This window comes from Tursiops truncatus, chromosome 15, assembly GCF_011762595.2.
Source record: "Tursiops truncatus isolate mTurTru1 chromosome 15, mTurTru1.mat.Y, whole genome shotgun sequence".
Lineage (NCBI taxonomy): Eukaryota > Metazoa > Chordata > Mammalia > Artiodactyla > Delphinidae > Tursiops > Tursiops truncatus.
Genome location: NC_047048.1, coordinates 4,438,242 through 4,453,444, shown reverse-complemented (window position 1 = coordinate 4,453,444; position 15,203 = coordinate 4,438,242). Strand labels below are relative to the sequence as shown.

Genomic DNA, 15,203 nt, shown 5'->3' with positions numbered 1-15,203 from the left:
ACCACCACCCCATCCTTGGAAAAGCTCCATGAAATCACATGTGTAGGCTTTGAACGCCGCGCAGAGAAAGCAAGGGGAGCTCCGGGCGGGGCCTTGCGGGGCCGGGGGGCGCGCACAAGACCTAGATTGCGTTCTCTGGTGGATGTGGCCCCCAGCTCGGCAGCTCGGGACCCGCTCGGCGGTCGCGGGGCCCAGGGGCGGGGTTCAGGGGCGGGGCCCTTCCGCGCCCGCGGGCCGAGCCGCCAGGGGACGCCCTCAGGGGGCGGGCCCTCGCCACCGCCTGCGCTTGGCCCTTGCGGGCCGCCGTTGCCGCGGTCGGCATCTGTCGCCTTTCGACTCCGCGGCATCGGGTTCCCAGGGCTCTTGGTGGCGTCGGAGTCGCACACCCGGGGCGCCCGCTGGCCGCCGGCGGCGGCGGTGGCCCCCTGAGCGGGCCCGAACGGGGAGCGGGGAGCGGGCGGGCGCCACGGCCCAGGCCCAGGGTCGGCGGGCGGAGGCCGACTCGCGGCCTCTTTGTCTCGGCAGCGGCGGGCGCGTCCGCGGGGCCCGGGGCGGAAGTCCCGCCGCGCTCCCGGCGCCCCGGCCGCAGAGGTGGCACCATGAGCGACATCCGCCACTCGCTCCTGCGCCGCGACGCGCTCAGCGCCGCCAAGGAGGTGCTGTACCACCTGGACATCTACTTCAGCAGCCAGCTGCAGAGCGCGCCGCTGCCCATCGTGGACAAGGGCCCTGTGGAGCTGCTCGAGGAGTTCGTGTTCCAGGTGCCCAAGGAGCGCGGCGCGCAGCCCAAGGTGCGCCGGGCCCGGCTGCCGCGTCCCCGATAAGTAAACTCCGGCTCCTTTTTCCTTCTCGGTGACAAGCGTCGGCCAGACCACAAACGCTCTTCGGATCGGGGGCTCCGTCCTCACCCTTGGCCTTGCTCCTTCAGCAGCAGCCAAAATGCCCGTTTTGCGGGGCTTGTGACAACCATGTCTCAATGGTGTTAAAGGAAGAGACTTTAAAGCCCTGTTACCGAGAATCTCAAACCGCTGTAGGTCATCCTGAGCCCCCTAGGGTGATGCATAATGACGTAGAATGGTATTTCTCGAGATTAACAGTAGAGAGTTCTCCGTGGAACCCGGGCTTTAGGGAGGTGAAAAGTTCCCTGGTGAAACCAGTGTTTTCTGTTTTCTCACTATGAAATTAATAGGCCGAATTTCTCATCGCTTCTCCTGGATTTGTTTTACAGAGATTGAATTCACTTCAGGAGCTCCAACTTCTTGAAATCATGTGCAGTTATTTCCAGGAGCAAACCAAGGACTCTGTCCGGCAGATTATTTTCTCATCCCTTTTCAGCCCCCAAGGGAACAAAGCCGATGACAGCCGAATGAGCTTGTTGGGAAAGCTGGTCTCCATGGCAGTGGCTGTGTGTCGAATCCCAGTGTTGGAGTGTGCAGCCTCCTGGCTCCAGGTACGTCTCTAGAGATAGCATCTCTGAGAGTCTCTGAAGAGGTGTTTCGTGTCAGGAAGTTTAATTTAATTGGATTTCTAGAGAGGTCTTTTCCATATGTTATCTCCTTGATGTTCCTGCCCTGTATGCTGTTACCCCACACCTGTATATACAGGTGATCACCATTCTTGAGAAAACAGTAGTTTGTAACGGTAAATGAAGGCTCCATCTTCAGAATAAGTGAAAATTAATTTTTCTTAGTTGAAAACAATAAGGTAGGATTTTGAAAACAGCTATGCATGCAGTCTCAAAGATTGGATTCTTTTTTTTTTTAAGGTCACTGTGTCAAACTGTGGCAATGTTTGCTTGTTTTTTATACAGTTAGATCAGTAAACATGGGAGTTGTTCCGGGGTGCCATTTCAAAGCTGATGGCTCTTCTAATGGATATGGACATAGGAGCCTTCTATAGTGTTTTTAAATATCTAAAAAAAAAAAAAGTGTTTTCATAGTAGACTTCGTGTTAGATAGTTTTTTGGAAGATCTATTCTGTTTTGCTTTTTCGTTACTCAGAGTTGTTGAAAAATTCATAATCCACTTAGAGTAATTATTAACTCAAATTTTTGATTAACATCCTCAGCTAAGCTAGCAAAATTTACTACATTCAGTTTTTCAAACCTGCTTCATTCCCAAGGACTTGACATCATTTGGGTTTTTTTCAATTTATTTAAAAGTTTTTCCTGTGATCTTATTTATCTTTAAAATTTGGCTAGTAAAAATATATTGTGTTCTTTGTAATACACAGGTAAATCTCAAGGGAATCTGTACCTTAATGGCCACCATTCTGATTTCTGGGACACCTGAATAAATCTTGTGTGTTGTATTTAATGTCAAGATTACCTCTATCCCTTGACAACCTGATGAAGTCAAGTTTAGCATCTTGAAATTCATCATATAATTTTCCATTTATCTCTCATGGTGCTGTTGCGCTGGCATTTTGGCAAAGTGAAAGCAGATGTTAACAACAGGAAAGGGTCTTGTGGCTTGGGTCAGGGTTTGCCACACTGGGGTGTAGGGCTGCAGCTTCCTCCAGAGAAAAGGGTGGAGATGGCTGGTTTGGTGCGTGAATGAACAATCTGGCCTGATGCCTCCTTGCAGTTTGCCCTGCAGGCTGTGTTGTAGCCCTGAAACTGTAGCATCTTGAACAATGGTTAAATGTGGCTACAGATGGGCATCTGAGTGGGAAGGAAAAAGACGGGAGGGTGGTGATGTAGGGTTCAAACATATTAACGGAATCCGTAATAGGAAAGGACTGTAGGAAAATTTGAGAAAGTACTGCTCTAAATCATGTGATAGTTCACAGACTCTCCTAAGTCACATCAAAGTGGTACCAACTGGTAATTTTTACCTTTGGAGTCTCACCTGTAGGGTTACAAAACTTGTCGTTTCCTCACTTGAAGTCAGGAATGATGTTTTCTGAAGTAAACTTCAAAGGTCGGCAGGCCTTTCATGTAAAGGGCAAGATAGTAAACATTTTAGGCTTTTCGGGTCATATAATCTCTCTCTTTTTTAAAAAAAATATTTGGCTGCTCCGGGTCTTAGTTGCTGCATGCGGGATCTTTGTTGCCACGTGCGGGATCTTTAGTTGCGGCATGCAGGATCTGGTTCCCTGACCAGGGATCGAACCCGGGCCCCCTGTATTGGGAGCGTGGAGTCTTAGCCACTGGACCACCAGGGAAGTCCCTCGGGTCATATGACCTCTGTCACCCCTACTCAGCTGTGCCCTTGTAGTGCAGGAGCAGCCTGAGACAATAGCAAACACATGAGCAGGGCTGTGTTTAAATAAAACTATTTACAGAAAGAGGTGGCAGGGTGGATTTGGTCTGTGGGCTTTCATTTGCCAATCTCTGCTTCAAAGTAAGCTGTTAACGTCTTCTTCCCCTCTTGGAAGGGGTTCTGCCAGTTCTGATCTTCACCACGTGTACATAGTTGCTAGTCTCCTGGCTCACGACACCTGTAGTTACGTGGACTGTGGCTTCTTTCCAGCGGACGCCTGTGGTCTACTGTGTGCGGTTAGCCAGGGCCCTCGTGGATGACTACTGCTGTCTGGTGCCGGGATCCGTTCAGACGCTGAAGCAGATATTCAGTGCCAGCCCTCGCTTCTGCTGCCAGTTCATAACCTCAGTCACTGCGCTGTATGACCTGTCGTCAGGTAAACTTTAAGCAGATTGTTACCCGTAAGGAGGCTTCGGCCGATTGCTAGTTGTATTTGCACTGAACACCCAGCCAGCGGATGGCCTTTTTTTTTTTTTCCTCTCTCTCTGAAATGTGTATTTTATTTCAGGCTGAAAGCTAAAGGGATGGGCCACCTGCACCTCTGGAATTTGCTAACAGGGAACTTTCCTTAGTGAGTCCCATTTGCCTGACTCAGAATGGTCCGGGTGGCAGACAGCTAATAAGGAAGGGTCTGGTGTCTGGGACAGATGTGGCCTTCTCCCCAGACATGACCTGTTTTTTTTTTGTTTTTTTGTTTTTGTTTTTTTTTTGTCGAACACACCACTCAGCATGTGTGGTCTTAGTTCCCCAAGCAGGGACTGAACCTGTGGTCCCTGCATTGGAAGCACAGCATCCTAACCAGTGGGCCACCGGGCAAGTCCCCATGCCTTGCTTTTTTATTCCCGACTTTTTATTTTGAAAAATTGCAAAACTTCAGGAAAGCTGCAAGAATGTTACAACAAAGGTTTGTGTATCTCTTACCGAGGTTCACCAGTTATTAACATTTGCCTTATATTCTTTTTTTTCTCTTTTCCTTTTGCTCTCTCTTTCTTTCCCCTTCTCTCCACATACACACTCACAAGTATTTTTTTCCTGAACCCTTGAGCTTGTTGCCAGTGTCAGGTACCAAGTACTTAAATGTGTATCTAAGAACAAGAACATTCCCTTACACAAACATGATACCATTATCACATGTAAGAAATTAAATACTGACAGAATACTTTTATCGCATATATTTAGCCGTTGTTCAGATTTCCTTGATCGTCTCAATAATGTCTTTTATAGCCTTTTTCCCCCCTTTTGAGGGACCAGGAGAATTCGGGATCCAGTCAAGGCTCATACATGGTTGTTACGTCACTTTGGTCCTTTTAAAATAGTTCCCACACAGACATAGAGAATGGAATTGAGGACATGGGGAGGGGGAAGGGGAAGCTGGGACGAAGTGAGAGAGTGGCATGGACGTATATGCACTACCAAATGTAAAACAGATAGCTAGTGGGAAGCAGCCATATAGCACAGGGAGATCAGCTCGGTGCTTTGTGACCACCTAGAGGGGTGGGATAGGGAGGGTGGGAGGGAGATGCAAGAGTAAGGAGATATGGGGATATGTGTATACATACAGCTGATTCACTTTGTTATACAGCAGAAACTAACACACCATTGTAAAGCAATTATACTCCAATAAAGATGTTAAAAACAAAAATAAAACAGTTCCCAGCCTTTAAAAAAATCTCTATGATATTGACATTTTTTGAGAGCTCAGGCCTGTTGTTTTGCAAAATGTCCCTCAATTTAGTTTTGTCTGTTTCCTTATGAAAGGTTCAAGTTAAACATTTGTGGCAACAATATTACCCAGGCCGTGATGTGTCCTTCTTGCGCCGGGAGGCAAGCGTGTCTGTTGGCCTGTGGGTGATGTTCTGAGACTTCCTTAGCAAGGTACCAGGAGAGGGCCTCAGGGAGGCCATTAGATGGCATTTGACTTCAGCTGGGAGAAGCCCACGGCCGTTGTCCCTGTCCAGCAGCAGAGCCCTCTGGACCCCCCCATAAAGAAAACCAAGAGAAGTTGACCAGCTCTGGTTGAATTGTGGCAGGGGTCTCAGACCCCACCCACTGGGCCCTGCTGCCCACTTTCCTCCCCCAGGAGTGGGTTCCAAGGAACATGGATTGACAAACACTGAGTCCTTCTACATCTGTGTCCTTGAATGACCCCCACAGCCCTCGCGGCCCCTGGCTAGGGCTGCTGCCCTCGCTTTGCATCTGGGGAAGGTACAGGCCTCGCCCTCGTGAGCAGCCTTCTCTGCAGAGGCAGGCCCGAAGCCCGCTGTTCTAGTTCAGGTTCCTCCTCTGCCCTCAGCTCTGGCCGCTCAGAGGGCTGGCAGGTAGCCTCTCTCTTCTCCTGGTCTAATAGCTAACCCAGCTGCTGGAAAGCCTTAGCAGCATTCTCCACTTTTGTTCAGTCCAGCATTGGTCTCCTGCCAGCACCCTGATTGTATTTGATTCTCCTTTTATTTGTAACTCTCTTCCTTGCCGTTAGACTTTTGAGTTCTCTTGAGAAAGTTCGCGCGGGCCTACCGTGAACGTTTAAGTGCGTGTCACACCCGCGTGTAATTGCATACTTGGCTTTCGTCGCTGCGTGCCGCTCGCTGGGATGGGTGGCAGGGCTTGTGGGCGCCCCGCTGCTGGGGTGGAGTCTTCCCTGGCGCTCTCCTAAGAGGCTTCTCGAGAGCTCTTGATAGCTAGGCACGGTGTTTAGGCCTTTTGTGTTCCCATAGGAAGGATTTGCAGCATCGTAGTTGCTCTTTCAAGTCATCGGTTATTCCAGGGCGACAAGGACAGAAATTGGCCTTAACATTGGGAATGGATTCATTAACATATGGAGAAGGAAATAATGTTCAGAAAATACCACTAACGTTCTCGGATGGACATGAGACGTGGTATTTTTCTCTTAAGCCAGTTTGCCAGTCTGACATGTCAAGTCTTTTTTTTAAACCACTCTGTCGAGGTAGGATTGACAGAGAGAAAACCATGTATTTATATGTACAATTGGATGAGGTTGGAGATACGGACATCCCTGGCTCCATGGTGGTGGCCCAGAGGGTGGGCCTGAGTCCGCTGGCAGCAGGTGCTTGCCGCTGCTCTTGGTACTGTGGCTGACGGGCGTCTGTGCCTCCGAAGCTGTGAAACGGAAGGGGCTTACCTAACCGAACAGAACACCCTCTTGCCCCATTGTCACAGGGAACCTGGGTCTCTGCATACGAAGGTTGTGGAGATTATTCACGCAAGTACACACGCTCACGTGTACTCACCGAGCACACGTGTACACAGCATGTGTGCATATGCCACCTTCAGGCTCCGGAGATGCCCCAGCTAGACGTGTGTCGGGCGGGGGAGGGGCTGGGTTGCTGGAGGAGCGGGCCTGAGACTGGCGTGTCCCAGACAGAAATGCTTCGGGGAGTCAAGGGGCCGGACACAGGGTCACCACTGTTTATTTTGCCAAGTAAAGGTCGTAGACGACAACTCCCTCTTGTCACCGTCATTTCGTAGCAGAAGGGAAGGGCGTGGGTCAGCCCCCAAGCAGTAGACAGTCCCAGGGGAAAGGCCGGTGTCTCCTGAGGAAGAGCAGTTGGAGACGTCACACCAACACGGGGCTCGCTCTGCCCCTCAGTCTCTCTTCTCATGCTTGGCTCTGGACCTCAGCAGCCCGGAAGGGGCTCCGTCATCCCCAGCTTCATGAGCTGAGGTGTGCACAGCCCCAGAGGCAGGAGGCTGGGGACCCGCTCCCACGCACACACAGCCTAAGGGCAGTGTCCGCTGACCCCAGGATGGGCGGTGTAGCCTAGTGGTAAGAGCTGGGCCACCTGGGGTCGGGTCTGGGCCCACCACGTAGTTTTAATGAGTCTGGAGAAAATGATTTAACATCTCTGTGCCTCAGTTTCCTCATCCTTTATATAATAGATGGTTTGTTTGAGGATTAAGTGAGTTCATCTGTGGTAGGACTTAGCCCGGTGCCTGGCACGTCATAAACTCAGAATAAATATCAACTTTTGTCTTTAAAGTTACTGTTCTCTGTCTTGCCATAGAATGTACTAGATCTCAGGACTCACAGGAGGCCAGGCCTTGCTTAGAGGTTCCAGGTTTGGGGCTGGGACGGCTCCTGGCAGCGGACAGATCGTTGTCTGGACTTTGAGCTGCTCCCTGACGGCCCCCGTAGCTGTCATCGTACCACTGAGGGGACACCAAACACAGGGATGAAACCTACTCACAAGGGAAGGGATGAAGTGTGGTGGCGGTAGCTCTGGACATAGATAGTGGACTTCTATTTAAATTGATCACAGGATCACAAGGCATCATGGAGTTCTAGGGAATTGTTGGTTTACTGTGTTGAGCCCAACCATGGCCAGGCCTTCCTAAGTCGGATGAGAGCCCAGCCCTCTCGGAGGGGACGTTCCAGGAAAGGAGACAGAGGGTAGGTGAGGACAGAGGTGCGTCGTCCGGATGTCGGGTGGTGAGTACTGTGAGCTTGAAGGTCTGTCTGTCCCTGTCTCCTGTCCGTGGGGCTGAAGACCCTTCTGACTTTGTTTTGTAGACGATCTCATCCCACCGTTGGACTTGCTTGAGATGATTGTCAACTGGATTTTTGAGGACCCGAGGTTGATTCTCATCACTTTTTTAAATACTCCGATCGCAGCCAATCTCCCAATAGGATTTTTAGAGCTCACCCCGCTCACTGGATTGATCCGCTGGTGTGTGAAGGCCCCTCTGGCTTATAAAAGGAAGAAGAAGCCCCCCTTAGCCAATGGCCCCGTCACTGCCAAAGTCACCAAGGACTCGGGGGGGACGGACAGAGATTCCCACCTCTTGTACTCAAAGCTCCACCTCAGCGTCCTGCAGGTCCTCATGATGCTCCAGGTGCACTTGACTGAGAAGAACCTGTACGGCCGCCTGGGGCTCATCCTGTTTGACCACATGGTCCCGCTGGTGGAGGAGATCAACAGATTGGCGGATGAACTGAACCCCCTCAACGCCTCCCAGGAGATCGAGCTCTCCCTGGACCGGCTGGCACAGGCTCTGCAGGTGGCCATGGCCTCTGGAGCCCTGCTGTGCACGAGAGGTGGGTGACTGCCTGCCCAGGCCTCCCGGGGGTGGGTCACCACCACCCGCCGGAAAGAAAATCGGGGCTCCTGGACAAGGGCTGTTTTCCGCGTTTAGGACTTCTTTCCTCTCAGTGAACGCAGGGTAGGTGGGCGGAAGTTGCAGGACGTGCCCAGGTAGAATCCTGTGGCCGTGGCATCTGGGTGTCTCCTGGCTGATTTGCCCAGGCCTGGGGATGCCTCCAGAGCACAGGTAATAATGGCTTAATCTCCTTCCTCTTAGGGAATCTTTTCTTTTTCTGCAGTTCTTCTGCATTGCAGCATAATTTACGTACAATGAAATGCACCTGTTTAAGTGCAGGAACCATTCCCATCACCTGTTCAGAGGGCTCCTTAATTCTGCATTTCAGTGCTTGAACTCGCCCAGAAGAATGATCTGATGCTAATGACACACTTCTGTTTGCTCTTTGACTGCTGGCTCACAGACGTTGCCTGAGGCCCATGCAGTCGTCCCTGGAGATGGGTTTCCCTCTTATCTCGCTCTTAGCCTTGGGCGTCTGATCTGTTGTCTCTGGGCCTTTTCCCAGCCATCTGACAAATTACCAGTAGAGCTGCCCCCTTTCCTAAGTGATGTCTTCTGTTGAGGGCGTGTGTTAAAGCAAAAATGGAAGAAAAAGAGAGCCCCGCTTCTAAATGGTGCTAGGAAGGTGGGCATGAGGCACTGTTACTGTCTCGCTCGCATCCTTGAACATCAGCAAACCTCTCACCTCGTCATCTCCAGGCCGTTCCTTAATTCTGTGTCTCCTTCATTTCAGATGACCTGAGAACCTTGTGCTCCCGGCTGCCCCATAATAAGTAAGTATCCTCCCAAGACTTCTAGCTGGGCGGGGGTGGGTGAGGGAGTGGTGGGGTGCAAGGCAGGGCGGACCCCTTGTCCTGGCTTCTTGGGGAGAGCTGGTTTGCAGGGTCTAGAGCGTCTAGAATAAGGGGCCCCCCAGAACCTGACAGTAAGTGGGGGAATGGATGTGATAGCATAACACAGGAGAGGAGGCCCAAGCAGGGAGTCCATCAACGAGGTAAGAAAAGTGGCCGTCCTTCTGGGCGTCAAGGGAGAAGCCGGAGCGAACTCGGGGGCCTTTACTGCTCACTAAGCCAGCACGCGTGTGGGTCGTGGTGATGGCATGTGCTGTGGCGACATTGATCGCACAGCCCTCACGGAAGTACTGTGTCGGTTAGGCCAGCGCCTTGGTCTCGGGTGGCACAGACCGGGTTCTGAGCGTGGTTCTGTCTGTGGTTTGCTGTGACGCCGGGGCTGACTCTTTTGCCTTGGCTTCCCCCCTTGTAAAATGGGGACCGTAATTCACCTGCCTCCCAGGGTTGTAGTGAGGTGTAAATGAGGTGGTGTTTGCAAAGTTGTTTGTCCACGGCACACGGGAGTCTCTCCGTAAGTGGTCGTTATTGTCCTAATGTGGGGGGAAGCAGTGGTAATAGTGGTGAAAAGCAGGAACTGTGTGGTCCTAACAGCTTCTGGTGAGAATTCCACCCCTACTACTTCCTATCTGTAAGACCTTGGGCAAGTTCCCACTACCCCTGTTTTCTCTATAAAATCAAGAAAACAATAGTACCTGCCTCAGGTCCCCCTGCCTCCCCCGCCCTGCTCCCCTCATAGGAGTTTTGTGAGGATTAATTGAGTAAAAACATAGAAAGCACTTAGAATGGTACTTGACATGTAAATAACCTAAGAAGTGTTAGCTACTGTAACTTTTACTGTTATTTGTGTAACAGGAGTTTCTCTTAATCGAATTAATTTCACTGAAGCTAAGAAGCAAAAAGCTATGTGCACAAAAATGTTTCATGCAAAGGCAGTCCTAGTAGCAAAAAGTCAGAAACAAGCTAACCATCCCATAGCTTGGGGATACTTAGTAAGTTGGTAGTGATACATCAGAAGGATGGAACATTATGTGTCCACTAAAAACAGTAATTGTGGCCACCGTGTGAGGAGATGTTTATACTTGAAGGCAGAACTGCCCTGCTGCCTGCTGTGTGCACCTGGGCACGGTTTACAGGAATGAAAACAGCCAAGTTCTTTCTTCAGAGGGTCGCACTGGTTTTTAAGGTGGATAGTGGGGCTCCAGGGCTGACGTTGGCAGGCAGTGCGGACAGAGGGTGAGCAAGCCCACTGGGCCCCTCGGCACCGTGTGTGCTCCCAGCCGCCCAGGGCCTGACCCACCAGCCCTGCCGGGGCCCGGGAGTGGGGCAGGTGTGGCAGGCTGAGCAAAGGCTTAATTTGAGGCCAGAAGATGGGCCAGATGCTACTTCCTGGGCTGACAGGAGAGGAGCTGCGGCCAGAGGGCTGGGAGCTTGGCGTCGGGCCCTAAGGGGCAGGTAGCTCCAGGCAGGCATCTGGGTGGTTAAACGGGGGTTTCTGGAGCAACAAAACGGTCCACCTTGAGAAGTGACATCGGCAGGGTGGACAGCTTGTCCAGAGGCCACCTCGCCCTCGGGAGCCCACACTGTTCCTTTGTCTCCCTCCCTCCGTCCCTTTCTTCTTTCCTTTCTTCCCTCCAAGAAAGTCTCCTGCGTCTGAGGACATCGCCAGTGCACGCGGCACCTCTTCACCTCCTCGCACTAATCCCTTTGCAACCTTTTCCTTCTTTGTGCACAGCTTTTATGTAATGTTTAATGTTTTCAGGGCATTAAAATGTGATAGGGTATGAATCGTTTATCATCTCAGTGTTACAACTAGGGGTCCCCGTGGGAATCCTCTGGAACTTCTAACAGCCCCGAGGGACCCCCCCCCCCCCAGGGGCCTGTAGCTGCTGCTCCGACGTTCAGCCCTGGGCCCCAGTCCCCCGGGGGCAGCCTGACACTGACATGGGGAAAGAGTGGCCCACAGTCGCTTGGACTACCTCTTTGATTTCTGATTGTTCCTTTTGTGTTAATTGTCTTCTGGACTAGACCAGGAACTTCCTGAAACCCCTTCTCTCTGTGGCAGGGTGTGCAGGTTCAAACGAGCATGTGACCTACCTTTTGCCTCCGCAGTGTATTCCCTCCTTAGACTTACTGATTTGTTTGCTTAGTTTCCTTGAATTTCTTACCCAGAGTTATTAAACCGTAGTAGTTATTAAAACGTAGTGAAGAGAGTCAGAAGAGCTTCAAGCCACTAAAAGGCACCAGATTTCTTCACACCTGGGTTTACTGCCTGAGCCCCTCCTGGGGGCCCAGGGTACCAGACTTTGTACTTGGTGGGTGGGAGAGAGTGAGGGTCACTCTGCCAAAGACCTAGGCCCGCCCCCCGCTTCATCTCAGAGCTCCAGGAAGCAGCCAACCGTAGTCAGTCACCCAAGGGTGAAGTGGCCCGTCGGGGTGGGCTTTCGCTGGGCCAAGCAGGACAGCATGCAGGGAAGGTGTGGCCTCGTGGGACCGGGAAGCTGAGGGGCAAGTGGTGGGCAAGAACGGGACCTGGCAGGCGGGGTTTGGTGATGTGGAGGGACAGTGTACACACTCGAGAGACAGGACCCAGCCGGAGCCATGGCCCTGGGTGAGGCTGGGAGAGCAAAGCACAGAGGCCAGGGGATCCCGGGGGAGGGCAGGGCTGGGGAGGGGCCCTCTGTCCTGAAGGGGCGTAACCGGGGGAGTTGGTTATTTCAGGCTGAGTCCGGACAAGCTGGAGGTGGAGAGAAAGTTAGGACGCTCTGCTGATCGTGCTGAGAGGGGAGGGTGGCATTAGATAGGATGAGACTAATGAGAGGAAGCTCTTCAGGGGGTCTCAGAAGGGACCAGCATAGGAGGCGACATTGAATTCAGGAGCAGGGAGGACTTCCTGGAGGCAGAGGCTGTTGAAGTGCTGAACCACAGAGAGTGGAGCGCAGGCCAGGGTGGGAGGGGCTTGGGGAGGGGAGTGGGGCAGGAGGGGGCCCTGAGTGGGTGAGGGCTGGTCCAGGCCGGGGCCATTCCTGAGGACTCCGGACGTCAGGGTCATGTGAAAAGCCACCTTCTGTGTGGCTTTGCTTGGAGTTCAGTTAGGACTCGGTCACTAGGAGTGACTTGCAGAAGCGTGGCCCTCTGTCCTGTTTGCTGTGGCTCCTCAGTCACAGCCCCCAAAGGTGTGGACAGGTGAGGCTGACACCAGTGCACACCTGCATGGTCCCCAAGCCACAGATGCCAAGGCTGTGTCGGAGCTTCTGTGGACTACAGGCCCCCTCCCTCCCTCCCCATCGCTGCCGGCAGGATCCCGGCTTTGCCCACCACGGCCCCTCGCCTCTCCAGGCCCCAGTCTGTCAATACATCCCGCTGCCTCCAGGTCACCCCCATCCTGCTACCCAGCCATGAGCCACCCTCCAGCCTCCCTGGAAACTTGGTGTCTGTTCCGGCACAGGAGCAAGGACCACCACGGCAGCCTAGCCTGCCCCCCACCCATAGCGCCACGGGTTGGGCGGATGCCACCATTGGCACCGTTGGCATCCTAACCCTTCTCCTTGTGTTTGCAGCCTTCTCCAGCTGGTGATCTCGGGCCCCGTGCCGCAGTCGCCGCACGCGGCGCTCCCTCCCGGGTTCTACCCTCACATCCACACACCCCCGCTGGGCTACGGGGCTGTGCCGGCCCACCCTGCCGCCCACCCTGCCCTGCCCACGCACCCCGGGCACACCTTCATCTCAGGCATGACCTTCCCGTTCAGGCCCATCCGCTAGGCTGGCCCCCGCGAACCGCTGAGTGGCACCGTGCCTTCCATGCCTGGTTGGAGGAAGCCTTCCCAGGAAAGGACGACCGATCCATAGGAGAGGGCTCGGGGGGCAGCCGGGCGGCCCCTCCTCGCTGCAGAACCACAGAACCGGGTCGGTGCGGAAGTTCTGCGACGTCGCCGTCCAGGCACCTCCTACCCGTCTCATTCGTAAAAGTCCAGATGGGATCGATGTAAGGAAACGTCCAGCCCTCTGCGGAGCGATGCGGGCATCTTTAAAAGCTGCCAGGGCTGTGAACCTGTGGTCTGGGGTGTCACTGCGGACACACGCCCTGAGCCTGTGCCGTTGGAGCACTGGTGGAGGAGCAGCGTGTGCGAGTCCACGTGTCTGGCCTCCCTCCTTGTGGACGGGCTGTGTCCCGCCAGGAGCACAAGGCACTCCCATGGCTCCGGGAGCGCAAGGCTGAACCGCCGGCATGGCAAGCTCTCACCCAGCACTTGGTCCCCACGGGTCGGGGGAACCTGTGAGCGTGGCCCCCATCAGTAGGGAAAGGAACGTCTCTGTTTTATTGGGGTCTCTAAGTTTTCCTTCCATATGTTCAAATAAATTTTTTCTAAACAGTTTTATAGACTTTATGGCCTGTATTTTAAAAACTTAGTAGCTGTGAGCCTCGGAGATGTCCTCCCCAGTCCGCCGCGATCCTGGTGAGAAGATTGGATACAATTGTAAGCGCTCCTTTTGGCAGAAACGCTGCAGGCGCTCCCCGCACCCTGTGCAGGGCACCCAGGGTCTGTCTGCTTCAGTTACGGTTCCTTTCTTCCTTCAGGAACAAAACTCAGGCCTCAGGAGTTTTCTCCAGCACGCGGTTGGAAGGTATCTGCTCGGAGTTCTCACTTATTGGTTTGGGGAGGAAGGAAAGATAACCAGTAACCCCATGGCTGGGCTCCCCTAGGCTGAGCGTGAGGAACGAGAGGCGGCTACAGCAAACAGTGAGCGTGGAGGACCAAGATTAACTCGGGGTAAAATGTAACCTTGCCGTTGTTTACCCTGCTGCTGCTGAAGTCCGTGCCCTGGAAGACCAGACGAGAGAGAGAGAGAGAGAGAGAGAGAGAGAGAGAGAGAGAGAGAGCGCCATACTTGGCCTCCAGGGTCCGTGACCAGGGTGCTTTCTCAGGGACACGAGCTCGTGGTCTTCCGTGGGCCCCGGGAGTGCTCACCGCTGCCCCAGCCGGTGTGTAGGAACCAGCCTGCAAGTGACGCCTATCAGGACCCTGCTTTTAGGTTGCTTTTGAGAGCCGTGAACTAGAGAGGAAATTACCTTTTCTTTGAGTTTGATTTCATTGTCCCTGTGTTTCCTGTTGCCTGTATAAATCTGCTGATGTCAGGGCAGGAGCCAAAGTCAAGTCTCTGCTTCCATCTCTCTTGGTGGGACTCATCCACGGAACTAAGGAGAGTAGCACTTGCTGGTTCTTCATGTTCAACTCTGGTACCAAGTGTTTCTGCAAAGGGTGGAAAAGGAGCTCTCACACTGCTTCCTGGCTGGAGAGGGTCTCTAAACCTGGCTCTGTCTCGGAAGGTGGTTGTCACCATCCGTGTCCAGGGCTAGATAGTCTTAGCTCCTCTCAGACCCGAGGTGGTTTTTGCCAAAATAAAAATAAAAAGAAGGGTAAAATGTAGGAAATAAAGCCACTAGAGCCACAGACTTCCTTTGTGGTATTTTTAGCAGAATGTGGTCAGTTAAGTCAGCATATTAAAAACGATGGCCCTCCTGTTAGGCTGTTATGTGCGGGCGCTTGCTAAGTGTTTTACATCCATTAAAAACTGACATGTGAGAAAATACTAGGCAACATATGAAATAAAGTGTATCTACCCAGAGTGTATAAAGAAACTATACATTAATCCAAGGACATTCCAATTTTAAAACTGAGTGAAGGACATAAACAGAAAATTCATAGAAGAGAAAATACAAATGGCCAATAAATAAGAAAGGATTCTAAAAGTGGTAACCAGGGAAATATAAATTAAAGTGAAATGCCATAGAAAGTGTCGCTAAAGATGTGGGGAGAGAAGGATTGCGGTTTGTGGTAGAGTGAATCAGTTGAGCTGCTCTGGAGAAATTAGAAGATAAGATGATTCTGTGGTCCAGCAATACTAGAAAGAGATGTACAAGGGTGTTCAGGGCTGTATTGTCTGTTTTCTAAGTAACGGTTTTATGGGTAGATAATAC

The 15,203-nt window shown here is 52.5% G+C and overlaps 1 protein-coding gene across 1 annotated transcript; it reads left to right on the top strand.

Annotated features, from left to right (window-relative positions):
- Nucleotides 1-294: 294 nt before the first annotated feature.
- On the top strand, nucleotides 295-13,599 carry INTS15 (integrator complex subunit 15). The gene is made up of 6 exons (XM_033839471.2): nucleotides 295-791; nucleotides 1,229-1,450; nucleotides 3,474-3,639; nucleotides 7,789-8,313; nucleotides 9,109-9,148; nucleotides 12,784-13,599. The coding sequence occupies exons 1-6, from the start codon at nucleotides 600-602 to the stop codon at nucleotides 12,983-12,985; spliced, it is 1,347 nt and encodes a 448-aa protein (XP_033695362.1). The 5' UTR covers nucleotides 295-599; the 3' UTR covers nucleotides 12,986-13,599.
- The last annotated feature ends 1,604 nt before the right edge of the window (nucleotides 13,600-15,203 follow it).

What these genes read in the sequence shown, in the direction of transcription:
- INTS15 (XM_033839471.2), top strand. Translation starts at nt 600, where the DNA reads ATGAGCGACATCCGCCACTCGCTCCTGCGCCGCGACGCGCTCAGCGCC. An exon ending in AGCGCGGCGCGCAGCCCAAG is followed by an intron (nt 792 to 1,228) that starts GTGCGCCGGGCC and finishes TTTGTTTTACAG; the next exon opens with AGATTGAATTCACTTCAGGA. An exon ending in AGCCCTGCTGTGCACGAGAG is followed by an intron (nt 8,314 to 9,108) that starts GTGGGTGACTGC and finishes CCTTCATTTCAG; the next exon opens with ATGACCTGAGAACCTTGTGC.